We start from the raw sequence: 27,900 nt of genomic DNA, 5'->3' as shown, positions 1-27,900 counted from the left end.
TCATCACAGACTGAGAAACAGCTTATAAAAGTGTCTGAAATTCTGCCAGAGAGAAAGAAAGATTTGAACATGTCAACACTCTGTATATACTGAAGTAAGTTATTTCCTTATATTAGGATTAAGTCCAGCTACAGAAAAGTAAAATAAAATAGGGATAATATAAGTTAGATAGGTATGTATCTCTCATATAAAAGAAGTGCAGAGGAAGCCATTCAAAGTTGCTTGATACAGTGGCCCACAGGATGTTACCTGGTCACTTTCTTCATAACCGTGAAATGATGCCTGCCCTCCTTCCTCCATGGTTGCCATGTGCCAACCATTTTATCTCTGCTCTAGGAATCTTCAGATGGGAAAAGAAAACTGAAGTGTCTTGTCTCTTCTCTTTAATTAGTCTTATCTGTAGTCATTCAAAACCCTTGGGCTCATATCTCATTGATCAAAGGTTGATGATAGGCCCACACCTATAGTTAGAGGACAATAGGAAACCATCGTTGAATGGGCAAAAATCAATTTGTGTTCACTAAAAAGGAAAGGTAAAGGGATTTGGCAGGCCATTGCCAATTTTTTCTTTGGTAAAGAGAGTATGATGTACTGTGAGAAATGGGTCTTGGGTCTCAAGAAAACTACCATACAATCCAAAGTATTCTGGCAAATCAAAACATTTTACTTCTGCAGAAAGGTGTGTGGCCCCACAGGAATCAAACAGACAAGTACACCCAGTGGGACACCCCACTCTTGTTTTTAAACAATAAACAGGACCTCATTTGGCTCACTCTGAGTAGTCTGAGTTTGGCTTCACATTCCTACATGATTGGCTGATTTAAAAATGACACAGTTGAGAAGCAAAATGCAGTCTGGGGCACCGAGTGTAGCCTTGAGCATATAGTTTGATTTCAATGAGTGCTGACCCTGGAGAAATTTGAATTTCTGTCAAGTGATCTCTCCACAATTTTTTTAAATGGAGTTCTCTCTGATTTAACTTTTTGATGGTTTCTTTTGTATTTTCCAAATATACTCATACCACCTCTTGTTGGCTTTTAATAAAGAGACTCCAGGGGTATCATAACTACCCAAGTGCTTAACAATGACAAAACACTACTCAGATGGTTGGTGTCAGCTCTCTGTTGACTCTCTTGCATACTATAGGCAGTTAAGTATGTTGTCATTGAGAAGGCCTTGACAGAAATTAATCCATCTCATCCAGCAGTCGGGTCAAAGGTGGGAACTGTGGCTGGGTGAGAATGCTATAGCACCGGTCTTGCCTTTCAGAGACTGGAGCCTGACTCTCCACAGCCATTTCCCAGCAGCAGGCATGGATATTTGATGAGCTCCATAGGACAGCTTCCCACAGAGAGATCACCTGTTCTCTACTGAGCTCCGTACCTGATGGAAACTCTTTTCCAGAAGATAAAGTAGAAACCTCATCAGGAAAGACAGCTGTGTGTGTCGTTAGCCCACCTGGTCCTCACTGTTTTGACTGGCTAGGAGAATAACAAGGATGTCAGGCAAAGCCAGACTGATATCCGTCATGGAGGCTGTGTTGAGGGGAGAGACTCTGCCGTTCAGACAGTAGCTCAGGAACCCCTGGAGTGGATGCAGTCGCAGTGAGACATTTCAGTCCTGGAGTTTGCATGTTGCTTGGACATTCCCAGGCATGAGTCAGACTCGATGAGTTTTCTTTTGTTTGTGTGTGAACATAAGTCGTGGGCAGTCAGGGATGCCTGCAGATACTGATGGTGTTCTGGAATTTGGAACGTGAATTGAGAAACAGTTGATGGCTTTGGTGTGAATAATGCCCTTAAAGATCATTCTGTCTCACAAGGCAAGGGTTTCAGTCTTCCAGCATGTAGATACTGGATAGGTGTTCCTGTCTTTCAGCATGTAGATTCTGGATATGTGGTTCCTGTCTCTCAGCATGTAGATTCTGGATATGTGGTTCCTGTCTCTCAGCATGTAGATTCAAATATGTGGTTCCTGTCTCTCAGCATGTAGATTCTGGATATGTGGTTCCTGTCTCTCAGCATGTAGATTCGAATATGTGGTTCCTGTCTCTCAGCATGTAGATTCTGGATATGTGGTTCCTGTCTCTCAGCATGTAGATTCTGGATATGTGCTTCCTGTCTCTCAGCATGTAGATTCTGGATATGTGCTTCCTGTCTCTCAGCATGTAGATTCGAATATGTGGTTCCTGTCTCTCAGCATGTAGATTCTGGATATGTGGTTCCTGTCTCTCAGCATGTAGATTCTGGATATGTGGTTCTGTCTCTCAGCATGTAGATTCTGGATATGTGGTTCCTGTCTCTCAGCGTGTAGATTCTGGATATGTGCTCTCAGTATTGTTCCTCTGAAGATGAGACAGTGTTAGCTTATCTTTTGGTTTCATTTTATGAGTTGAAAGAATAAGGATTCCTTCTCTTTCCTCAAAGTTGTTAATAGTTCCACATATTGAGTTGTCTAATAAATGCTTAGTACATTTTTGTCAAGCAAGTGCACTATAACCTCTGGCTCCACAGTCCTCATAAATACCAAAATATTTGCATATTCAAGTCCCTTATGTAAAAGGGCATAGTATTTTCAAAGAGCCTACACAAGGCTCTTATATGATATAAATCATCTCTAGATAGCTTATTATATATAATATGATGTCATTGATGTGTAAACAGTCATTATATTGAATTACTTATGGACTAATGGTAAGAAAAAGAATGTTTGTATTCAGTAAAGGTGCAAGTCCTTTAGAATACTTTGAAAGTTATTGACTCCATATGTGAGGCACCCATAGATACAGAAGGCCAACTATACTTCCCTCAACTATCCAGAAGCTATGAGGGCAGGAGTTGTGACAGTCAGCCTGTTCTTTGCAATGTCCATGCCTTTTTCCCTAGATCCAATGTCTTATCCTTCAGTGCTCAGGCATCTTGGAAAGAAGAGATGGAAATGCGGCTTAGTGATATAGCACTTGCCTAGCATGCATACAACTCTGAATTCCACCCAAGCACCACAGAGATAAATAGTCAATCATAAGTTTTGGAAAGAGAAGAAGGGACTGCAAGCTCAATTGGAACTAATTTAGTTATAAGTCTCACTAAGCAACTTAGAGGAAAACTGCAAAGATGTTCTATCAATTAAAATACCATATTGCAACAAAATAGGAAAAGGTGGTTGACAGATTGCAAGCCCAAATTCTAGCAAAATTCCCCTTGAGCAACTTGTGGGGGAGTCCCAGGTGGGACTGTGCAGTTCACTTAGCACTGATTCTCTGCAGAATGGAAGGGTTCCATTTCATAGTCATTAACTGTGCTTTCTGATGCCCTCCAGCTAAGACAGTTGCTCCTCCCATGCAAACCCCAAGAAGGCTCCCTTGAAACCCTAAGTGACTGTAGTTAGGGCAGCAGGACTAAGCAATCAATAACCAAAATGTGGAGCCAGACAATACTTATTGATCACCTATTAAATAAGTGCCACTTGCAGTTTTACATGCTAATATAATGATGATGCATATAAACAGGATAATAAGCGTCATTATTCCAATTTTGAAGTTAAGGAAATATAGTTCTGAGAGGATAATTTGCACAAAGTCTGGGTGCTAAGTGATGATGGGTACTTGTAACTTTGCTGTTCAGAGTTCAAATTCTGAGGTCCATATATTTAGTCATAAGAATTTAAAAAAAAAATAAGCACTAAGCTGAAGGTAAATTCATTTTTTTTTTTACTTTTTGTAAAAGAAGATTTATTTATTTACTTTATGTGTCTGAGTGTTTTGCCTGGATGCATGTATGTTCATTCACTGTGTATATGAATGATACTTGCAGAGACCAGAAGAGGATGAACTGACTTATACCTGGTTCTAAACTGCCACATGGGTGCTAGGAACCAAACCCGGGTCCTCTGCAAGGGCATCAAGTGCTCTTAACTGTTGAGCCATCTCTCTAGCTCCTCAAAACTTCTTGTGGGGAAACATTAACCAGTGGCTTGTCTTGTTGATAGAGTGTTAAAATTCTATCATCCTCCATGCAGAAGACTAATTAAAGGTCAGTAGAGAGGGACTATAGGACAGGAAGGAAAGGACATTTGCTTCTGAGAACGGACTAAAGACTCACTGCATGTATTCTGAGACAAGGGAAATAGAAAATTCCTTGTACACTTCTTAGGAAACAAACAAACAAGGTTTCTTGTCAAGATGAGCCCAGTTAGAGCTATTGATAGTAACTGAAATACGTACACCTGGGAAGGGAAGAAAGAAAATTAGGCTATTTTAGCAATACTCAATATCCTGGCAAAAAATATCCTTCATAGAAATCTTGTTTAGATTCCATGTAGTCACTACAAAAAATGATAAATGGCACTGGAAAACTGGTCTGGGAGCTAATGGGAACCACATAAGGAAATTGTCATCCATCAGGGGACGAAAATGAGAACTCAGAGCTTAAGAGGAAATGAACTAAAAAAAAATGGTTCTTAAATGCAATGCAAGCTTTCATGTGATCCTCTGGCATCCTCCCTCCACAGACAGGCTAATATCAGGAAATCTTGGGAAAGGCTCAAGGGAGATACAATGCCTAGGAATGTATAAACCTTGACAGGGTCAATGGCAAGAAAGTCTGTTTGCAAGGGGCTCACACAGCCATGCCTAGAGCACCGTCCAGCCGCTCTCATAACACAGTGTGTGAGCCAGGATGAACTATCTCTAGACTCATGAGTCCTTTGTATTCTTTTAAGTGTGTGTGTGTGACCTTTTATGTGACAGTCACGGGGAAGCTTGCGGTCAGTTATTTGCTTCTACTTTGTGAGTTCCTGGAATCAAGCTCCAATCATCAGGCTTGGCAACAACCACCTTAATCCACTGAGCCATTCACCAGCCCAAGACAGTGATTTTAACTCCCTGTATAAGTTGGCACATTCTGGGGATGTCTCTTGGACTCCTCTCTGTCTTCTTTCTTGCAAATGTGTAATGCAACAAACAAGACATCATTGCATCATTTGGAATACTAGGGCATAGAAGACCTTTATAATGTCCCATGAGGAAACACCAATCAGTCAGATTTGTAATTGACTCTGGGTACCAAGGGTTAAAGAAAGCTTAAAAGATTTATAACAGACATCCTTGGAGCCTTTAAAAGGCTAATTTGTAATGTGATGTGATGTATGCTAGTCATAATTGAAGAGAAATAAAGTTAGGAAAAATTATTCCTATAGGATAGAGATGTTTTGCAGATCTAATGAGATAGAGTGAGAAGCTAATACTTAGAATGAAGCACCATGTGAACACTGGGCATTACAAAAGAACCCCCAGTGATTTGAGGGGTCAAGGCCAGAAGACGCCGGAGCTCCTTATTATGCACTCATGTTCCATGTTCAGCACTTCTAACACAGGAGAGGAATCAAACCTTTTTTTTTTTTTTTTTTTTGTCAGCTGAGGATTTATTGGTGTAAATGCAACCATATAAAAACACAACCATATGGAAAACAGTCACATTGTACCCTCCCATCCCCCAGGCTCAGCTCCTGAGCCCCCTTCTGGAGGAGGGCCAGCCTGACACCTCCTCAGGGCATCCAGAGCAAGAGGGCTCACATAGCTGGCCTTGAAGTCCAGGTCCATGGGAAAGTCTAAGTCGAGATTGTTTGTGGCATCGGGGCTCATGCCAGTGGTGCCAAAGGTCTCCTCGCCAGTCTTCACTGTTAGGTAGTCCTCCATGGAGAACACGGTCTGCTTCCAGTGCGTGTATGGGGACTCAGGTAGAAAAGCCAGTCCTCTCATGGCATTGGTGCTGCATCCCAGTGACAAATGGCTGGCACCTGTTGGCCTCATCGTCTCAGACTGGGCCACTCTTTATGTGACATTCATTGAGCACCAACAATATAACGACTACAAGATCCACTGGTGGGAGAATGTATATGGTTTTGATATGTCTTGCTTCAAAGACGTGGCCATCTAAGAGCCCTTGGTGGATGTGGTGGACCTGAAGCAGCTGGTCACTAATGCCTGCCTCATAAAGGATGTGGACTTTTATACAGTCAAGGTAGAAGACCTGACCTTCATCTCCCCCTTTAGCCTACAAATGAAGAGGAATGACTATGTACATGCACTGGAATCAAACATTTTAACCAGCGTTTCGGATGATAGTCTTATATGTGGTCAAGTTTGAGGTCTACTGGAAAGCCTAGGCACAGTTGAGACCATGCAACATTCCTATGATTCCCCAATACACAGGCAAGTGGTAAAAGAATAAAAAACTTCATCCCTGGAGAAGCTGCTATGGGCCCTGCTGTCTACCTGGCACCAGAGGAGCCTTTTCATATTCCGATGGCCCTTCCTAAACACATGCTTTCTTCCACAAAGGAAACTTTCAGGATATGCCTACTGTGTTGATTGCATTTCCACTGGTGTACCAAAGTACCTGAGAAAAGTCAACTTAAAGGAGAATGATTTATTTGGCCCCTGGTGTCAAACGCTTTGGTCCATGGTCACTAGCCCCATTTTTTGAGTACCTGCCATAGTGCATCAGCACGTCACAGCAGGAAGCACATGGTGAGCGTGACACTGCTCACCTCACACTGACCAGAAAGCACGCAGAGAGAGATAGGAAGGGATAGGATCACAAATGCCCCCTCCAGGCGTGGCCCCAGGGTCCTAATTTCCTCCCAGTAGGCCTCACCTCTTGACAGATTCACCAAGATCCAGAAGGACCTCCAGCTGATACTGGGCCATAAACACATGGCCTATGGGAGCGTTTTGACCCAGCTCAAAACACCTGGCAATCCTTCTAAGTTGGCATTGGCCCTGTTTTACAGAGAGGATGCTGGCGGAACTTTCTCAAGATTGCACAGTAAATTTGGTTTGTGCTGTACACTTGGGGATTTACTGCTTAGGAGACTCTCAGAGCAGTTGAGATTGTGTACAGTTTTAAAAATTCCATGTAACAGAGAGCCCTAACACATCCTAACCTAACTGGAAAGGGAGCTATTGGCTCAGGTGAGAAAGGTATCCAGGGGTTGAATAGTTTTCAGGTTCTGCTGGATCCAAGGTTCCATGTGACATAACAGTGTCTTGTCATTCAAGTCATCCTCTGTTCTCTTCTCCTATCTTGACTCAATTCTAAGGCAGCCTCTCCTCTCAAAGGAGCAGGAAGATCACCTGCAGTCTGAGCTGCAGGACAAGGGTTGGAGAATTGTGGCCCTGAGATCAGCTGCGTGTTTTTATAAAGGAAGTTGTATTAGAACACTGTGTTGCCCATATGTATAGGTTGGCCTGTGACTGCCTTGGAAGGCAGTATCAGAGTTGTGCATTTACAATGGAGACTGTCTGGTCCACGAAGCCTACAGTGTGTTTACTGCTTGGCTTAATAGAAAGAATTCACTGACCTCTGTAGGAGAAGCCCGTCTGAGGCCCGAAGAAGCTGAGGTTTGACTTGTCTCTGGAAAGCACAAAGAGTCCACATTAGTTAAAGATTGTGGATTAACGCGTGCTTTACACGTTCGTTCATGAGTTAAACAGACAAGTTCTGTTCCCAGGTCACATACACTCTATGGATCAAATGAGTGAGAGCCTGTTGGGTGGGATTCTGTACTCATTACACATCAGTGGTTGAAGGTTAAATTCCTAGAGCTGAAACTGGAATTTCTCTGCTGATAACATCTAGGCATCTTGATAATTGTAACACTGAGTCTGTGTAATTGGAGGTTTAAATGGAACCTAGTTGTCTGGGCTGTTAGCTGTGCTCTGCATTCCTTGACTGCCTGTGGCCATGGACTAGAAACAGCCTCATCATTCCAGGGCCCCACTTATGAAATGAAAAGGAGTTGGCATAACAGGACTGTATCTTCTCAAAGCTGATGGACTGTTTTGTGACTTAGAGGTTCATTCACTATTAACCAAGGCTGGATGAAGATCTTTCAGTTCGCAGCTCCAATGCTGACTATGGTGGTGTGGCACGTCTAGTCTGTAACTCCACATGAACCTTAGCCTGTCTGTTAACAAGTTCCTGAATGGAGTCTCATTGCTTGGTCTCATTCTTGAGTGAATCCCTGGAGGTAGAAGGTAACTGGCCAGCACAGGGCCACATGCCTACCTCTCCTGTTAGGATTAAAGCCGGAATCTTCGAGAGCCCCCAGAAGGAAGCCTTTGTCACCTGATAGAGGCTAAAAAGAACTCATGTCCACCAGTATCCACCAGGTGGTAAATTTGAACCCACACCACCTTGGCTTCAAAATGAACAGCCTTTTCACTGTCCATCATGTATAGCATTTTCTAGATGAGGCAGGTTCAAGCTTATTTCAGTCTAAACTGGTACCTTCCAGTCTTTTAACCATAGTTCAGAGCAAAGGCGCTTGGTAGAGAATGCCCTACAGCCCCTAATGCCCTGGTGGCCCAGTGTGGGCATCCTGCACAGAACCTACAGACAGGTATGTATGCATGGGATGCATTTTAGGTAAGACTGCACTCTTCCCCCATGCTCGGTTCGAACCTGTTCGTACTGGCATCTGTTTTGTAACCTTTCCATGCCCAGAAGCCCTTGCTTTCCTCATCCCTGAAGCCCTCCCACGGCTTGGTCAGTGACACAAATTTGAAGAGCCAGACCTTCACACAGTGGGGACATGTTTTAAAAAGAGGCATGTCTTAATTAAAAGGCACGTGTTTCTTTGCTTCTGGGCAGCTCTTGCTTCCTATCCATTAGTCCCTCCCAGGTGTACAGTGGGGACGCTGTACGACAGAGCCTCCGAGAGCAGTGTGAGGAGTTCAGAAGGTGACAGAATACAGGTGTCTAGCTCAGGGCTGGCACGGATGCAGTGGCTAAGTGGCAGCTGTCGTTCATACTGTCGCCGTCACCGTCACCGTCATTCCTAACATCGTTGTCATTGTGTTTTCTGTCGCTGTGGCAAATGCTTGAATCAGATCAACTTACAAGGAGGAAAGGGTTTGTTTTGTTTTGCTTTTATAACTTTATGCATATATACAATTTAATTTGACCAGCTTTACTACTAATTACTCTATTTTGCTCCCTCCCTCTCCGGCTGAATGCTCTTTTCCTTTCCAAGTAGTCCACGTCTACTTTAGCATCTCTTTTGGTGACCCGCCAGCTCTAATGAGAGCTACTGGCATTAACTTGGAATGGGGGGGGGCATGTTGAATGGAGTACAGGCAATCTACTTGTGGTTCTACCACCAAGGAAAGTGACTCCCCTGCCCCAGCAACCATTAACTAACTGCCCATACCTTCCCAAGGAGGCAGAGAGCTCCGTGAGCCCATGCCTACCCATGATGGAATGTTGAGGAGACTGATCTTGTGCTCGTCTTATCTGGGTAAACAAGAGGAAAGTTTTAATTTGGTTCATGCCTTCAGAGATTTCGTACTCATGGGATCCTGTCACACTGGGCCTGTAATGGTGGAGGCACAGGAAGTCTGTTTACTTCATAGCAGCCAGGAAGCAAAGAGGAACATGGGAAGGCTCTGACACCCCCTTCAAGTAAAAACTCCCAGAAACCTTTCTCTCACTGTGCCCTACCTCTGACAGGTTTCACCTTGTCCTAAAAGTGCCATAGTCTGGGACCAAGCCTTTACCATATGGACCTTCAAGTGACCTCTCAGATCCAAATGCTGAAGTCATTGGTGGCATCATCATTATCATCATCATCATTATCACTACGCCATCATTGTTGTTTCCATCCGAACCTAAGGGGAGAAGTGTCCTATCTAGAACAAGCAACAGAAAACCCTGTTCAGGTTTTGTTTTGGATCATCCACTTGGCACACAGACAGCCTCTCAAGAGGCCCACATGTCCCGCTCCTTCTGTCTCTTTCGTCTCCAGATAGACATCAAATAGCACAGACCACGGCTTCCTTCTGACCTGTGGCCCAGTTGGAGGCTGTACAGTTTCTGCCCACTAAGCCATCAGGGCCATCCTTAAAGGGGGTGTTCTATTGTTTTCTTTGTAGTTTCATACATATGTACAGTGGAATTGAGATCACATCCATCCCTACTCTTCCACTCCAGCTTCTCCCATACCACCCCACCTCCCCTAAATGGGGCCTCTATATCACACACCCCCACCCCAAGGTTCTGGGGACATTACAGAAGAAAGGGCAGAAAGATTGTAAGAGTCAGAAGTCCAGAGGGACTTCTGAAAAACAGCATTATCTGGACATGACAGGGCCATTGCACACATGAACCCACTCACATAGCTGTGGCTACCTGCCCAAGACCAAGCCAAATGACGTTCCAGCTTGGAGCGGGGAAGAGCTCATGAGGGGAGGGGCCTCTTGATAGCCAAGCCACCCTGAGAAATGCAATAGTAAGGGTGCCAGGTGAAGTGCTGTGCCTACCTACTGTCAGCACATGCCCACAGAGTGCCCTGGGTATCTGTGGGCAAGGAGTTGGTCACAGCACCAGCACACACAGATGTTTTGGGTTCACCAGGACCAAAACTGTGCAGAAGTCAAATATGATCTTTCCTGAATTTCTAAGTAGAAAGAAGAACAGCATCTTCCAGCCACTACCTTTGAGACTGAGAACAGAGAGCATGATTTGAGTAAAGCAGCCTTTCTGTGATGTGTGTTAAAGGAGGCTGATTTCAAAAGCACTTCTGGCCCCCACCCCTTCTCTTCACCTTGCCTTTATCCCATTATCTCTCACATCCCTGCATCAAGAGAGTACTTGATTCTGAGCTCTGTTTTGTTTTGTTTTTCTTCCTTTTTAAACTGTATTCACAAGTTGGCCTTGTGCCTTCCAGGTTCATTATCTGATGTCAGAGCAGTCAGGTTGAGAGCTAGCCTCCATCACCATATGAATAGGTGAAAATGTAATATGATGTGATTAAAATATAAATCAATTAAACCGAGTCGGCTCAGCAATCTTCTGCATTTATGGGCTAAGTATCTTGAGTTTAATAATACACTTATCAAGGTTTCATTTAACTAGACTTATAATTATGCCTTCATAATGCTGACTCCGCTCCTTGCCACTCTGGGTTTATAAAAGCAGTTCTAATTGATTGCAATTATTTTAATGCAACAATTTCTGAATTGTTTTTATCCATTGCTTAAAGATTTAGCTGAGAACAGCTTTGGCCGTTGTCTTATTGCTGGGATAAAACACCATGACTAAAGCAACCTGAGGAGGAAAGAGTTTATTTTAGCTCACAGTTCCTCGTCACAGTCCATCACTGAGGGAAGTCAGGGCAGGAACTCAAACAGGCCAGGAATCTGGAGGCATGAGCGGCTGCAGAGACCATGGATGGGAGCTGCTTACTGCTTCTATGTCCAGACCTAAATTGTGTCAGCGATTCAACCCAGCTGCTGCCAGTGCAGAAGCCGCAACTCAAGCAGCTGGTACTGTCTAAAGAAAAGGAGGTCCGAGTTCACTGCTGCACCACAGCTTATTTGCCCATCTAGTTGGTCTCCTTTTCATTTTTATTATAGCTTGCTTTTAACTTCTTTTTAATTCCTGCACCCTTCTTGGTTCTCTGCAATGCGTACTTACCAGAAGCCTCCTGAATCTTCGTCTTCCCTCAGCCTCCAGTCTGCCTTTCCCAGTGCTGCTGGAGGAATCTCCCTTCTGCCCACATCTGATCTGATGCGAGCCTCGGTTAAGACTTTCAACAGCACAGCGACTTGATGCTGAGCGCTGCTTGCTGACCCCTCCTCCTCTTCTCTACCCTAGAAACCCCATTCCATAAACTTCTCTTCTTCTTCCCCATGTCTCCACCCCTCACCTTTCCGGGATCTGGCAAGTAGTTCCCCAAGATCTTGGGCTATAAAATCCAACCTTTGCAAAAAAGTCACATGATCTGGGCCCAAAGTCCCTGTCCTTGAGCTGCCAATATCTTCTACTTCTTCCTCTCCTCATCGGTGTTCTATTTAAAGACCTCACATCGTCATGATGAAAACCCCAAACTTTAGTCATTCTTACTTCACTATGCCCCTGGTTGAATCACATCCATTATTTCTGAATTTCTGGCACTGCCTTACCTAGGAACCCCAGATTATTCTCTTTGGCACCTGCTTCCTTATATTCCCATGTGTCCTTCCTTGTCTGCTAAGTGATATTCCTAAGAAACATCTGATTGCCACTGTATACTAATAGTGTTAGTTAGCTTTTGTGTTATTGTGGCAAATACTTAGAATAAATGGTTTTTACAATGTATTTTGGATTGTAGTTTGGAGATTCGGGTTTGTGGTCAGCTGCCTGGGTCGCTTTGGGCCCACAGTAAGGCAGAATGTCTGGCAAGGATGTGTTATGGAACAGAGCTGCTCATCTCATGGCAGCCAGGAAGCACAGAGACAGGGTTAGGAGGGTTCTTGAGGACGTGGTCCCAGTGACTGCTTCCTTCACTTAGGTCCCACTTGCTAATTTCCAGCATTTCCCAATGATGCCATCAAATTAGGAATTTGTCGATAGACTCATCCACTGATGAAGTCAGAGGCCTTAGGGTTTACTCATTAAGAGTCCCATTTATAACCACGCCCTCAGCCATGGGCCATGTTTTCAGATCTCTTGGGTGTATTTCTCCTGTTACTGGATGCTAAATTAAGCATCCCAGTAACAGAAACTTTTGAGGGGCACTTCTCATGAAAACACATGACAGCCTTTACCTGCCAGTTAAAACCAAGTCCCTCCTCTGAGGACTTTTGATGTCCTTTACTAGATTGCACTAATTCTTTGGGGCTTCCTCCCCAAAGCATGTATCTTCTAGCATCTTCTATGCCTCAGTCTCAGGGTCTATTATCTACCCTATGTCCTGGTATAACCTCACCAGTCAGTATGTCCTTCTGTTCTGGATACTGATATAGCCCCAGTCTCTAGTAGAACGTGAGTGTTTTCTACATATAGTACTGTTGGGTACCCTTTTAAAAATTGCCATACTTTCCCTTCTGATTCCGAGACTAAAACCCCAAATGCATAATAAAACTCTGTCAGGAGTTCAGGCGAGCTGGTTCCAGACTCCTCCAGTAGCAGTTCTCCATGATGTCACTACTGGCTTCAGTGCCTTTATGTTCCAAGATGGGCCATGTTTTCAGCCCTCTTGGGTGTGTTTCTCCTGCCGGGCATCTACTTCTCTCTATTTTTTCCATGGGAGAAAATTGCCTTTCTCTATCAAAACCTAGAAGTATGAGCTCTCTCCAGGGTCTTCTCCAGTACTGCGAACAAACATCGCACTCTTGGTTTTTAGGCTGAATGCTCCTGTTGTAGTGTTGGACACGCTGACCCGTCTCTTCTGCTCCTCACACGTGCTCTCACAATGACACCTCGTTCATCTTTTTGTCTTCCCCAGAAGTGACCCCAGTGTCTGTGATAGTATTGAGAGTTCAGTTGGTCAACGGTGGGAAAGAAGAGCCATCTCTGTGTTGAGTTGTGTACAGACTGTCCCCAGGTATACGTGGTTAGACTTTGGGGCTTTCAACTTTCCGGTGGTGTGAAGGTGACTTGGGAAGTAGAAACGGGGCTTCGCCTCTTTAATTTAGCTCTTTTCCTTGGCTCCTAATGCTGGGTCAGGTTCTCTCCGGCAATGTTCACAGCATCAGAGACCGTTTCTAGGAAGTCAGCCACAAGGGGAAACAGCATTGTTCCGTCGTTCTCTCTATGGCTAAGCAGTAAGACCTAGTCGGTCACATGCAGTCAGCGTGTCTGGGATTTAATGGCATTTTAATTTGTGACAGTTTATCAGGATGTAACCCCACCCTCAGCCTAAAAGCACCTGTGGTTGAAGGATTAAGTATCCTCTTTATTTCAGCATGCTCAAACCATTGCTGTCTTCACACCCAAAACTGCACCTCTCCACTGTATTCCTTGTGTTAACAATGAAGGATCCATTCTGCTGACCTGAATCTGGGCCCTTCAGGTCATTCAGTCAGTCATATGACCTACGAATAGTTTGATTCCGATATACCTCCTTGGTGCGTTGGTGGCCCTTACATTCTACCGTCCAGAAACTGCCATGCAGCATTTGTCACCAGGATGACTGCCAGAGAATACCACCTAGCACATGGTTGATTCCATCAGTATTTGTGAGTGAAGGGATGGCCTATGACAAAAGCATGTTCAAACCCCAACAGGCAACTGCTCCAGCCACACGGTCAAGCTCTCAAGGAGAGCAGGGGACATTTTTATGAAGACAGGGATCATATCGTGGATGAAAGCCACCCACCCACTCCCCTGACTGCCAGGAAGCAAGGAGACAGGAAGAGGAAAGCTAGAGTCCCAATACCCTGTTCACGTGCACACCTTTGAACTTCCTCCTAGTGACCCCACCTTCTAAAGACTACACCACCTCCTGATAGCACCAGTGACTAGAGACCAAGCTTAACACATTGGACTTTTAGGGGAACACTCCAAATCCAAACTATAGCAACGTGGTTTTGGGGATCAGTCTTAAATGTTCCCTAAAGAATCTCCCAGGGATTACAGCATAGAAACATTTTAAAGCAAGACTCCAGGATAAAAGGAAATGAGGCAATTGTAAAAATCTAACAAAAGTGTGAGTGATTTTCATATTGTCCATTTACCATAGGAAGGGGCCCCTACCCACCCAGATCTCGGTGCTTCGAGAGTCTGAATACAGCAGCAGGGCAGCAGGAAGTGGTAAGCGGAGACAGGGGCACCAGAACAGACAGCAGAGGAGTGTTTTCTTATTCTCAACAAACAATCCTATAGAGGTTACATCTGCCATGTATTGGATGAGAAATTACCACACTAATAGTTACACTGACTCTCCTGTGAGTCTTCAGATGGCCTTTGGGGAGTTCTGTCATCTGCCCAGTGACCGCCTGACGTCTTCATCCCCTTTCCCTACCACCTTCGTCAAGGCTGAATAAATTTGACTGGGATGGTGGCACATGCCCATAATCCTAGCTACTCAGGAGGTTGAAGCAGGAGCGTTGCTTGAGACTGGGAGACTGGGGCCAGCCTGCATGTCACAGTGAGAACCTGCCTCTTTAAATATAAGCAAATTCAGGAAAGGTGTTCTAGCTCTCTAAGGGTTGGCTGACTGTCCCCAAGCTTTCAGAACATGTCGGTATGACTTCCATTCCAAAAGGCAAACGGAGCTCAGGTCACGTGCTTTCTGTTATCTGTCACCATGGAAAAGGCTAGCCATCTGTGAGGCTCCCATTTTAACACTTTTCCCCCCTTCTCTTTATTTCCATCGCTTTCTTGGGAAAAACAAGCTGAGGAAGTGGAGAGGCTGGCGGCAATGCGTTCTGACTCGCTGGTCCCGGGGACGCACACCCCACCTATCCGGAGGAGGAGTAAGTTTGCCAATCTGGGAAGGATTTTCAAGCCTTGGAAATGGAGGAAGAAGAAAAGTGAAAAGTTCAAGCACACATCAGCAGGTAAGGTGGCTGCTGGCCTTGGTTCTCATTGGCTGTTCACTGAGTTCAACTCTGCATCTTAATTTGGAGGATTTGATTAGCTTCAGCTGTCTGACCCCAAGCAGAAACGCCAGCCTTGGAATTGCTCTCGCTCTTAATAATTCCTGATATGATAAGGCATGGCTTTTAAGTCTCAGCTGCTGTCCCATCTCTCATGAAGGTTTTTCTTTTCTTTTGTTGGCTATTTTTTTTTTAATTTAAAAATGACTGCTTTTGTTTGATCTATAAATGATCTGGACTTGGAATTCCACCTTCTCTATAATTGAATACTTTCACTCCAGCCCTGACAATCCATTTCTTATTATTCACCCTGATTTTCACTGTTCCTGTAAAAGTCAACACGCGGCAGAAAATGACTTATGTACGGTCGTTGGCAGATAAGATCAGGTCATTTCATGGAGGAAGAATCATGAATAAATGATTCCTGGACTAGGCAGAAAAACAAAGAATGGAAGTGAATCCTCTCTGCAGTGTGAAGTTAACCATGCGTCTCATAGCCCTGTGGCCAGCTGGGAAACGTTGGCAGTGATAAGCTCAACCACAAGCCCTCATTCCTGGAGCCAGACTATCTGGGTTCAAGTCCAGGTTCTGGTACTTGCTGGTATAGCAGCTTGCTTATTTTGTTTACCTGTCCCTCAGCTTCCTCATCAATAAAAAAGGAGGGTAAGAATCAGTACTTTACATGATTTTTTTTTTATTTGTGGAGAGCTAATGAGCGAAGCAAGTGGCTGTTTTTTAAGTACATGAGGTTGTGGAGAGAAAAATGTGTAGGGAATGACAAGGATTTCCTTATCAGGTTGGTTCTGGAGGAGATGACAGGAAATCTGTGCAGTTTGGATTTGGTTTTGTGACAGTCTTGGGTTGGTATACCAAAACACGACCCACTAGATGGCTTAAACAAGAGACGTTTATTTTTCACGGTCCCAAGTGAAGTTGCAAACCATGCTATTTCTTTTGGAAAGCTATTGGTGGGCTCATCGGTGGTCTCCATCTTGCTGCACTCTCATGGACCTTCTTCTTTCTGTGCATATACAGAGAGAATGCTGTCTGGGTGTTGCCTGAGGGAGGAGCTTATCAGAGGCTCCATGCTCTTGATCTCATTCAAACCTAGCTAGTCTCCAAAGACACACGTCTACCTACAGTTCACACTGGGGCTTAAGGATTCAGCATATGACCTTGAGAATATTACAAGTTAGTGTATAACCCTTTGTTTCTCTTTATGGATCCCATCACTCCCTGGGCCCTCTTCCAGGCTTTGGTTTTCTTCTTCCACTCCCCAAGGTCATTACCTCCTCTATAGCTTGGGCTTCTGCCTTCTGCCCCACTCACAAATGAAATTCTTAAGAAGTAATTGGCTTCTTGTGCCAGAATGTCCACCAACAAACCCAAGAATCTCCAAGTCATGCAAAGAAACTAGAGTAACAAACAGGAAGATTTTGAAGTGAGCATGTTTCTCATGATAGACACTCCCAGGACCTGCTCCCTGAACATCGTAGCCCTATAGCTCTGATTTTCTGGTTTCTGCAAGGAGAATGGACTTGTCGTTTATGAGTTTCTAAATTATTGCCTCTCTGAGGCAGTCCCTTCACTCCGACTCTGCCTTCTCCTCCCTGTGGATGGAAGCAAATAGGATGGTATCAGATAACTCATGAAATATTCAAAATCTGAAAACTTTGCATGTAAAGCTGTTTTGAGAAAAAAAGACTCCTGGGCTATAACCAGGAGACCCCCCTAGCTTTAAATTCTTATCATTGTTCTTATGGTGGCCACCATGACCAGGCTGTTGGATCTGGCAGCTAAGAATGCCATTTATATGTGATTGCTGTTTCTTTTTAAAAGATGCAGCTCCTAAATGGACATAGTTTCAAACTGCCCTCTAAATATGTATCTCTGTGCCTGTCAGGCCTAAGTGTGTCTTTCAGACCTCACCAGAGAAGTCACACACAATGCTGTGACTTCAGAAACTCCCAAAGATCAAAGTGCAGAGAATCAGTGTCTGTGGAGTGCTCCACCATAAAGGATCATCTATATCACACCTCCTTACCCCAAACCTCAGAGAACCTCATGGAAGACAGGACAGAGGTCAGGGAGAAGTGAGGTGAACCGGCCTCCTCTGTATTTAACAGTTCATGTACACATGAGCTCACAGCAGCTGTGGTTGCCCACAAAACACCTTCACGAGGTCAAGCCAGTCAACATCCCAGCATGGAGCAGGGAAGAGCCCATGCCCATTAAAAAAAGAGAGAGAGAGAGCCGGGCGGTGGTGGCACACGCCTTTAATCCCAGCACTGGGGAGGCAGAGGCAGGCGGATCTCTGTGAGTTCGAGGCCAGCCTGGGCTACCAAGTGAGTTCCAGGAAAGGCGCAAAGCTACACAGAGAAACCCTGTCTCGGAAAAACCAAAAAAAAAAGAGAGAGAGAGAGAGAGAGAGAGAGAGAGAGAGAGAGAGAGAGAGAGGTGGAGAGGAAACCTGAATGAAATGTATTCTATAGGCAACATAAGGCAGAAGACACAAAACCGAAAGGAAATGGAAGTGTCCTCTGAGGGCCTGTTGATGGCTGTTACGGCTGAGGAGTTGGTTATCTTTAAGGTTGCGGCCCCCAATAGTTGTGCTCCAGGGGTTGGCTCCTAATCCACATGTATATGAGCAGCACGAATTAGACTCAGTGAGTTATTATACAAAAAAGAGAGAGTACGTGAAGTTAGGGAGGGATGAGGATTGACGGATAGATCTAGGAGGAATTATAGGGATAAGCGGCATGTGAATAGGGTCAAAATGCACTATAGGCATGTAAGAAATTCTACAAGAATTAGTAAGAATATTATATCAATAAAAAATAAAAAGACATAACTCCTGGATTAGAAAGTAAAGGGAACACTCTAGAACATCTTTTTACCATAATAAATGGATGAGCACACCACATTGCTGAAGCTATTCTAGTTTATTTTAAATCCCATGTTTCACCCTGTAGCATCCCTTCTTCTTAATTGGATTCCAAAATGTTATTTATTACTTTTGCAGAGGAAAACTTTCTGGGCTAGTTCTTAGCCCAAAGGGATAATTTGACAAGCTAGGTATAGTCAACACAATGAATTGTATCCCTGAATATAATTAAACATGTTGACTTTCCTATGTTTGAATAAGTCACATATACAAGAAATACACAAGAGGATTCCTAGGTTATGAGAATGTGAACTCGTCAGCCATTGTCAGCTGGCATGCATACATCTGTCATGTATGTGTATCCTATTGAAGAAAAGACATTATTCAGTTACTCTTATTGAAGCTGGTAAGACCATCACAATAGGTAGAGCAGTGGGGTCCTTCAGTCAGGGAGAGAGTTCAGATTTCACTCTAAGTCTCATACACCCTAGGAAGCTGAATGAGGGTGAGGAAAGGCTGAGTGGGTGGTCAACAGCTAAGAGAAAGCATCTTCAGGGATAGGAGAAATCCTGACTTAATCAACTTAAGTCTTTTTTTTTTTCTGAAAACAGGACAGGATTATCGGTATAGTATAGGATAAAGAACCCTGCTGGAGACCAAGATGGGTCATATATTAAAGGTGGAGGATTCTAGCTTATACTGCATGATGCAGAGAGGAACACAGGCATCCCAGACCTTTGCCAGTCTCCTCCTTTGCTTCCTGAGCAGCAAGGATGTGAACAGGCATCTGCTGTAAGCATCTGCTTTCAGGAAGCCCTCTGCCCCCATACTGTCCCCACCATAAGGGACCTCCATCCCTCACTGCGAGCCTCCTCTAAGCTGTCTCTTATCAGGTGTTTGGTAACGGCAACTAGGAAAGGGACTAATACAACGTGATAACTTTTTCCAGTGGCTTTGGCTATCCATCACAGCTGTGGATAAAGCTATGTGAGCTATCCTGGGTTGGAATTTTGCCAGTTGAGTAAAAAGAGAAACAGTAAAGGAAAGGAAAAAGGCAAAGGAAAAAAGAAAGGAAAGGAGAGGAAGGAAAGAGAAAGGACTGGATTTTTACTTATGTCTAAGATTTCTGTAATAAGGTACTGTAAACTCAGTGGTATAAACCCATGGAAATGTGATGGCTCACAGTTCAGAAGACAATGGTCAGATTGGCTCCCTGTGGCGTTCTGATGGAGACGTTCTTCCACCTCTGTCCCTCCTGCTGCTGCCTAGGCCAGCATTGCTTGGCCCATTGCTGTGCTCTGTCCCTACCTGTATCTCTATCTTTTTCCTTTATGTCTCTCTGGGTCTCAGATCTTTCCCCTTCTCTTACAAGGATGTTGGATTTAGGAAGAACATTTAGAAATAATCCCATTCAAAGATACTTCTGAGCCAGGCATGGTGTTTCACACCTGTTAGCACAGTACTAGGAAGACCTGTTACATAGTGAGTACCCGGCCAGCTCGGCCTGCACAGTGAGACCCCATCTCAAAACAACTGCGTCAACAAAAACATTTTATCTTTGTTACATTTGCTATTGACTTATTTTCAAGTAAGTTTTCATTCATGGTCGCCAGGAACTTTCACGTGTCCTTCAGAAGGTAACAAGGGTTAAAACATTTAGATTAGAAAAGAGAACTCCAGTAGATTGTCAGGAATTAGAAAAGCCAATAGACTTCAAATGTCAGTGAGGTTAGAGGAGAAGTAACTGGAAAGACAGGTGTGCATGGAGACAAACCGCAGATCCTCAAGTAAAGGATCCTCAAGATGCTACTACATGGAAACGAAACCCAGACTAAAACGGTGGCAGAGGCTTGAATGCCTGCATATCTTATTTGTAAACTTCTATGTTGACTTAACTTTGTCATTGTCAATCATGTCAGACAGGAAACTTCCCCGTGCAGTTTTCATATTAAACTACTGAACGGGCAGCTTCTCTTGGCAATTCTCCCTTCTCTTTCCAAACTGAGATGTTTCCGGTCTCTGTCTTTGCAAGCAACTGAAGTGCTAGCACTTAACTGGGTCGTAGAAATCAAGGGTTGCTTTCCGGTCCCTCTCTTCTTCTGTTAGCAGACACTCCTGATACAAGCGGTGGCACACTAGGACAGTGACTCCCAGACGGTAGTCACTGATAGCCTGTTTCCCTACCACCTGTGAGTCACACTGGCACTCAGCCCTACCCAGCTGACAGCAGTATGACCGAGCCAGAAACAGTAGCACTCCATGGGTGGGACACAGAGATAATCCACTTGCTTTTGCACATGGTTTTTCTGTGTCAGACAGTACATATAGAACAGGATTTGTGGACAGGCTATCTATCATAGGGACTCCCATAAGCAGAGATCACCGGCTTCTCCTTGGGTTCCTGAGCCCAACATTCATTCTGTTGAAACTGCTTCTTTTCCTGAAAGCCTCCAGTACAGCAGCAGCAAGCTCTTAACCGTGGCCTGGGAGGCAGTGACTTCATCTTGTTCCTGGATGCCCCTTATCCATGAAGCCAGGACACCCATGACCCAGAGCTGCTGCTGACACTACAATCCCTTTCCAGCAAGCCCATAGCTTCAGATAAAACTCCTTGGATAGAGAAGACAGTCTATATTGAAATGTTGGGTTGTGGCTTTGAACCTGATACTATAGGCTTCTGGGCTCTTCTGGAAGTCTGTTCCTGGCGCTCAAGATGGAAAGCCCCTGTGTTAATCTTAGCTGATTAATTCTTCTCTGTGAGGAATTCCTAGCAAGCCACATGATTAAGAGATGTACATTTGCTGCTCTTGGAGCAGAGAAATGAAAGCTAAGATTGCATGAAGGCTTGTCTTGACATCCCTTTGTTGTGCGGTGTAGCAGCCCATGGGTGGTAAATGGAAGCATCACCCTCTTCCATAACGGCAAGATCTGCCTGCCATGTGGCCAAGCTCTGTGGACTGTCACTGGTGGGAGTTGACGTCTTTCTCTGATGGCTTGAAAAGATGAGACCAATGGACAACACTGAGAAAGAGAGCCAGCTGTGGGCCTTAGCACCCTCATTTCAGAGTTTCTCAGTGTCTCCATTTCCCTAACAGTAATGGTGGCCCCTCTTCCTGAGAACCTAGGTTTTTAGACTTCTCTAAACCACAAGAAATTCAAAAAGGATCCCAACTTAGCATGCTTCTTTTATTTATGTGCAGGCCATTGTCCATGAACTTTGAATAGTGAGGACAAGCATGAATTGTACCCCTCCCTCCTCTAAAGGTCGTGGTCTTAAGGGAAGAGCACATAATTAGGCTAGCAAGTGTGGGAAAGTATATGTGATGTGAGAGGAGATGCACAGAGCCTCTGAGCATGCAAGGGAGACAAGCTGCATAGTTAAAAGTCACAAGGAGAGTGTTCTGGAGAATTGGATGATTAGCCAGGGAGTAAGACAATGAACACAAGCAAATCTTCTCTCCTGGCCAACAGAACAGAGTGGCACAAAGCCCAGAGAAGAGAGAAGTTTTAAAACCTGTAGCCTCCAAAACAGGTTATGATTTGAAAGGTGTTGTTGGCTTAAAGAGGGTTTGAGGGGAGAGGAGGATGGGATTTGAAGAGGTGGATGGGGACAAGTGTTGAATACTGATCAAGCTATGTTAAGGAGCCTGGGCTTTATCCTAAAGCAGTGAAAATCCTGTGAGGACTTGGGGAGACGGCTCAGTCAGTGAAGGGCTTGCTATGCACACCTGAGGCCCTGAGTTCATGCCCTAGAGCCCACACTGCAAAGCCAGATGTGGTGGCACCTACAGTCCCATGAGGCAGAGACAGATAAATCTCTGAGGCTTGGTATCCAGCCATACTAGCCAAACTGGAAAGCTCCAAGGTAGTAAGAGTCCCTGTCTTAAAAAGCAAGGTGAGTAATGTCCTAAAATGACACCTAACATTGGCTTTTTGGCTTTTGGTCTATGCACGTACCTGAACACCCATGCGCGTGTGCTCACTCGGCACACACACACAACCTCTCAGAAGACTGTACTGCAGTTTTTAAAAGGTCAGTCTCTATACTATGAGAAAAGCTTGGCATGAAACCAAATGTTGTTTTCAAGTTTATAATGTAACAACATTTACATATATGTTTGTAATGAAAGAAAATTTACTTGGGACAGAATTAAGAAGACACCTCCTTAATGTCACATTAAATGTCATATATTAATTGTTCCTGTTGATTCTGGTAGCCAGCAAACCAGCTAGCAGGTGGTGGATTACAATGTTGGGGAGAAGGGAAGACAGACTAGACTGAAATAGTGACAGCAGCAGCTGATGACTGTGAACAAACCAGAAGATATTTAGGAAAGAGAATGAGTGATATTGATTATAGATCAGGTGTGGAAGAAGGGGAGAGTGAACGCCCCCTTGGACTTATCGCTGAGCAGTTAGATATCAAGATACCGTTCCCTATGTCAGAAATTCCCAAGAAAAGGCTACTGGGCAGAATGGTATATTTGGTAAAATGCTGACTTCCATGTGTTTTCAAGGCATCAGATGGAGCGTACACTGGAGATAGAAACTGGGAACAGAAGAGATCTGGCTGAAAATGTAGATGGGAAGTCATGGGCACCTGGCTTATTCTTGGAGCCATGAGATATAAACTAGAAAGTTGTTTGGGAAGCAAAAGGAGGTGGGAGCAGCACTGAGGACATCTAGCCTGGAGGTCATGGGTGACACCAAGAAGGCAGACAAGGCTTGATAAGAAAAAGAGAAAGCCAGGAGGAACTGGTGGTGTGACCAAATCAGAACGTGAGACTTGAAAAAAGGAGAAAGGTCAACGCTGCTGGTCCTGACAAGACGGTCCCTAGACCTGGGAGTATCTGCAAAGCTCACTGACAACTCACCATGCATGTCTTTGGAATAATGGTTCTGAGGAAGCCATATGGCTGGAATTTAGAAGCATACAGTTGACGAGTAAATGCAAGGAGAGGAAATAGATTTTAAAAGTTTGCTTGAGCAGAAGGGGGAGAAAGAAGACATGGGCATCAGAAGGTGTTTTTGTTTAAAGTTGGTCAGATTGTAGAACTGCACAATTGGCTTTCACAAAGTGTTCGTGAACGCAGGAAAAAATGAAACATCCACGGGGTGATTGCAAAGCCAAAGAAGTAACATTGCACATGTCTTTCAGCCATGGCAATTCTCATGCTTAGGAAAAACAAACATACATGTAAGTGAAATGTCGGCATCTGATTTCACTAAGAAGGCATGGCACCAAGCAAAGTAACCTTCAGCATCTGGCTGGGTCACACATTCCCTTTGGGAGCATTCCATCTGGTTTGATCCTCAGCACTAAAAATAGATAGAAACAAAAAGAGGTCAAGCGTGGACAGGCGGAAACTGTTCTTCCTTGTATGTCCCATCTGTGACCCACAAAGGGAATGTCTGGGGTTTACAAGGCAAAGTGGAGGTGAGGAACACAGGCTGTGGAAATCAGTGCCTTTTGGTGCTGGCTTATGAAAGTTAGAACCATTGCCTCTCAAAGGACAGTTTATCTAGTATTTTTGCTTAGAATTCAAAGCTATTAGATGCTGTTCCCCCTTAATGGCTCAGCAAGAAGCAGGGAGACGGTAGGTACCGAATCAGTGTATTTTAAACAGAGTGTCAGTCGTGTGGCCCTCTAGTTTTATGTTTATAATTTCATAGTTAGAAGGAAGAAGAAGAAGGTAGTCACTGAAGCAAAGATGGAAGATCTTAGTCTTTGAAGAATTTGTCATCATTCATAATTATTCAGCTTATCAGAGTTATATGTAGATTAGGCTCCATAACAGCACAAGCTGAAACTCTTTGTTTGAACAGCATTGTTCTTCGGGTTGTCAAATGCTGTGTAACAGTATATTCCATGCTTATTGCCTTAATGCAGCAGCCACTGTACCGTTCCTCATGGCTGAGGGGTTGACTAGGCTCAGCTAGATGGTTTTTCTGCTCATCTGTTAGGAAATCTGTTATACATTTGGAAGCAGATGGGATTGAACTCATTTGGTGGCACATGGGGACATGAGAGGAACTAGGACTTACTCCCTTTTCGTGTAGTCTCAGGGACTTCCTATGTAGTCTTGTCTTTTGGTCTGTCCAGCCAGCAGATCAGGGCCCCTGGAGTACAAAAGTGGGGGGCTGATGTGCTGTTTAAGACTTAGATCCAGAGGTGGCTTAGGGGTTAAGAGGATCTCCTGCTGTCCCAGGGGACCCAAGTTCGCCACCAGATCGAACAGCTCACAACCACCTAGCTCTGGAGCAGTGGTTCTCAACCTATGGGTCGTAACCCCTTTTGCAGGGAGGGTCAAACAACCCTTTCACATGGATCACCTAAGATCATAGGAAAACATAGATATTTACATTATGATTTATAACATAACGGTAGCAAAATTACAATTATGAAGCAGCAATGAAAATTTTATGGTTGGGGGGGGGTCACTACAACATGAGGAGCTGTATTAAAGGACCACAGCGTTAGGAAGGTTGAAAACCACTTCTCTAGAAGATCCAATGCCTTTTTCTGGTGTCCATGGGCTCAGGAGTGCGCACGTACACACTAAATCTTTTTTTAAAGACAGATTCAAAATTGATGGAGATTCATAGTCATGGTATTTCTGGTAATCAAAGTAAGTCACAGGGCCAACCTAGAATCACCCCTGGAGTGGAGTTAACAAGGACATCTGGATCCTGGGCTGTCTTTGGATGCCAGCTCCCATCCTTGTTCAAGGTGTAACACATGACAGCTCCATTGTATCTTCCTCTCAAGGAAAGCATGCTTCTGTAGCACTATTCTTAGAAGGTCTTATTAATAAAAACAAACCTGGAGCCAGGTATTGGGGTGAATGATGAAAGATCATAGAAGCAGAACAAGCCACAGCTTCCTCACCTCATAATTCCCCAGCTGATCCTGTTTCCTCAGACTGGAAGCCTCTGTGTCCTTATCCAAATGGATCTCAGCTGAACTGCTTCTCGAAAGCCTGAAAGCTTAACCAGCTCTAGTTCCTGGTCCTCACACCTTAAATACCTTTCTGCTTTCTGCCATTACTTCCTGGGATTAAAGGCATGAGTCACCATGCCTGGCTGTTTCCAGTGTGACTTTGAACTCACAGAGATCGGGATGGATCTTTGCCTCCAGAAGGCTAGAATTAAAGGCGTGAGTGCCACCATTTTCTGGCCTCTATATCTAGTGGCTGTTCTGTTCTCTGACCCCAGATAAGTTTGTTAGGGTTCACAATATTTTGGGGAACACAATATCACCACATGCTTCCACTAAGGTGTTGGCAACAGCAGCAGCTCTGTTGGGTTACCATGTCATGTAACATAAGCACAATTCTGCCCCCCCCCCCCCGCCTTGTGTACTTGAATCTTACAAGAGACGTGTGTAGTATTATAAATATTGCTAGCCCTGGAGACTGAGTCTAGAACTCCAAGCATGCTAGTCAAGGGCTCCTTGACCGAGCTATATCTCCCAGCTCTTCACATGGTATTATGAACAACACTTGACAGGTAGAGAAACCTGGGTTTCAATAACTGAAGGTTTAAATTTGTAAAGATGGGATTTGACTTGCTTTCTATAGTATCATGAACTAGATTGTGTTTCAGATCCATGGATTTTGGAATTTATAATTCACCTGATTTTAAAGACTTAACTCACTGTACTTAATAGTGGAATTGCAGTTTTCCTTTTCTGACACATCATTATAAAGCTGAAATGTGAAGGAAGAGAAACCTATTCATAAAAACAGACAAAGTCACAATGGAAATCTTTCTTAAATGGTTTTAAAGTTGAAGGGTAAGCAGGATGTGGTGGCCCACTTCTATAATTCCAGAACTCAGAAGGTTGAGGCAGGAGGATTACTGGTTCAAAGCCAGCTTAGGTTACATAGTGAAAACTTACTCAAAGAAAATTAATAATAATAAAGACAGATGGTGGCACCTTACACATTTTGGTATGTAGCCCACAGTGTCTAGTTCAATGGCCCACACATGGTAGAGGAGCTAGATTTGTTGAATGGCTTTAAAAGAATAAATGAATTGAATGTCCCTAATTGGAAAATCCCAAACCCCAATGCTCTACAAGACTTTTAGTTAAATAGTCCGTCCATATTTGAAAACTTAATTAATGTACAGAATTAAAAATATGTAATATTACTTTGGGGTACATTTATAAAATATGTATGAAACCTAAGTATGTTTAGACTTGGGCCTCATCCCCCAAGATACCTCATTATGCATATATGAATATTCCAAAATCCAAACCGCTTCTGGTCCTCAGCATTTGGGGAAAGGAATATGCATCTACACCACCTCATAACCAGTCTCGTAAAAAGATAACTGCCTTTATGTTTGTTAGAATGATACATGGAGACAGTAGGTTGGGTAAGCGGTATTAATCACAGGGGCTTCTGGAGTGGTCACTAAGTTGCGAGTGGTGGGTGCTAAAAGAACCAAAATATTTTATTTGATGTTTTGCCTGCATGTATACATGTGAAGTGTGTGTGTGTGTGTGTGTGTGTGTGTGTGTGTGTGTGTGGTACCCAAGGAAGTGAGAATAAGCTATTATACCTCCAAAAACTGGAGTTACAGATGGTTTTTGGAACCAACCTCCAGTCCTTTGCAAGAGTATCAAGTGCTGTTAACTTCTGAGCCATCTCCCCAGGCCCCATAAAAGTAATACCAAAAAGTGGACACAAAGAGTTTGTCATTTGTCATAAGGTGTATGTTTGATAATGAACTTCCAAGCTAAGAAGCCATATGTCAGGAGGTGATCTTGAACAATGGACAGGGGTCACATGGTAGAGCCCAATTGTTTTGTTACCCAGGGCAGTTGCACTTGAGATGATGTGACTGGTTCTCTTATCTTTGATATGTGGATAAAATCGATACACTGTCAAGTTGTTGTGGGGATTAAAAAAGAAAACTCTAAGAATACCTTAGATAAGGGAAGTTTTATCTTCCATCATTTTTCTTGTAAGATAACATGTATTTGGGAAACCCAACACCCAGAACAAGGAAGGGCTTCCTTTTCATCCCTTGCCCCTAAGATGCTACTCACTCTCAGTGCTCTTAGATCTTGGCAATGTTTGCTGAGGGGCTGGGTGGAGAAGTCTGCTTTTAGACACATTGTACAGTTCCACAGAGCTGGGATTTGTCCTGTTTTCTTTGGTTTCAACAAGTTAGTTCACTAAAGCATTTCCTCTTTCTCTGAATTCACAATGAACTGAGCAAGCACATTGGCCCAGAGGAAGTCCACCTTCCTGTGTCTCCTTGGTGCTTCACAGGCACAAACACAAATGAGAGAAGATGCTGTAGGAGGTGGGCATATATCTTATGACAAATGACAAACTCTTTGTGTCCACTTTTTGGTATTACTTTTATGGGGACTGGGGAGATAGCTCAGAAGTTAAGAGCACCTGATATTGTTGCAGAGGACTGGGGGTTGGTTCCAAAAACCATCAAAACTCCAGTTTGTGGGCATCTAACAGCCTCTTCTCACTTCCTTGGGTACCAGTCACACACACACTGCACACATATACATGCAGGCATGGCCAGGGTCTCCTTTTGAAACTCTATGGCAAGGCAAGCCAGAAGGCTCAGAAAGAGATATTACATAAGCAAAGTGACTATTTGCCTACTTTCCAAACCTGGG

The 27,900-nt window shown here is 44.0% G+C and overlaps 1 protein-coding gene across 13 annotated transcripts in view; it reads left to right on the top strand.

Annotated features, from left to right (window-relative positions):
• Positions 1-27,900, top strand: part of Phactr1 (phosphatase and actin regulator 1) — a 482,351-nt gene that overhangs the window by 269,678 nt on the left and 184,773 nt on the right. For all 13 annotated transcript variants that reach the window (XM_028867741.2, XM_028867747.2, XM_028867750.2 and 10 more), the window contains one exon: positions 15,161-15,325. In XM_028867741.2, coding sequence (XP_028723574.1) covers positions 15,161-15,325 — 165 coding nt within the window. The remainder of the gene's footprint in view (positions 1-15,160; positions 15,326-27,900) is intronic.

Source organism: Peromyscus leucopus, chromosome 5, assembly GCF_004664715.2.
Source record: "Peromyscus leucopus breed LL Stock chromosome 5, UCI_PerLeu_2.1, whole genome shotgun sequence".
Lineage (NCBI taxonomy): Eukaryota > Metazoa > Chordata > Mammalia > Rodentia > Cricetidae > Peromyscus > Peromyscus leucopus.
Note: the sequence above shows the minus strand (reverse complement) of the source record. Positions and strands in the feature narration are given on the sequence as shown.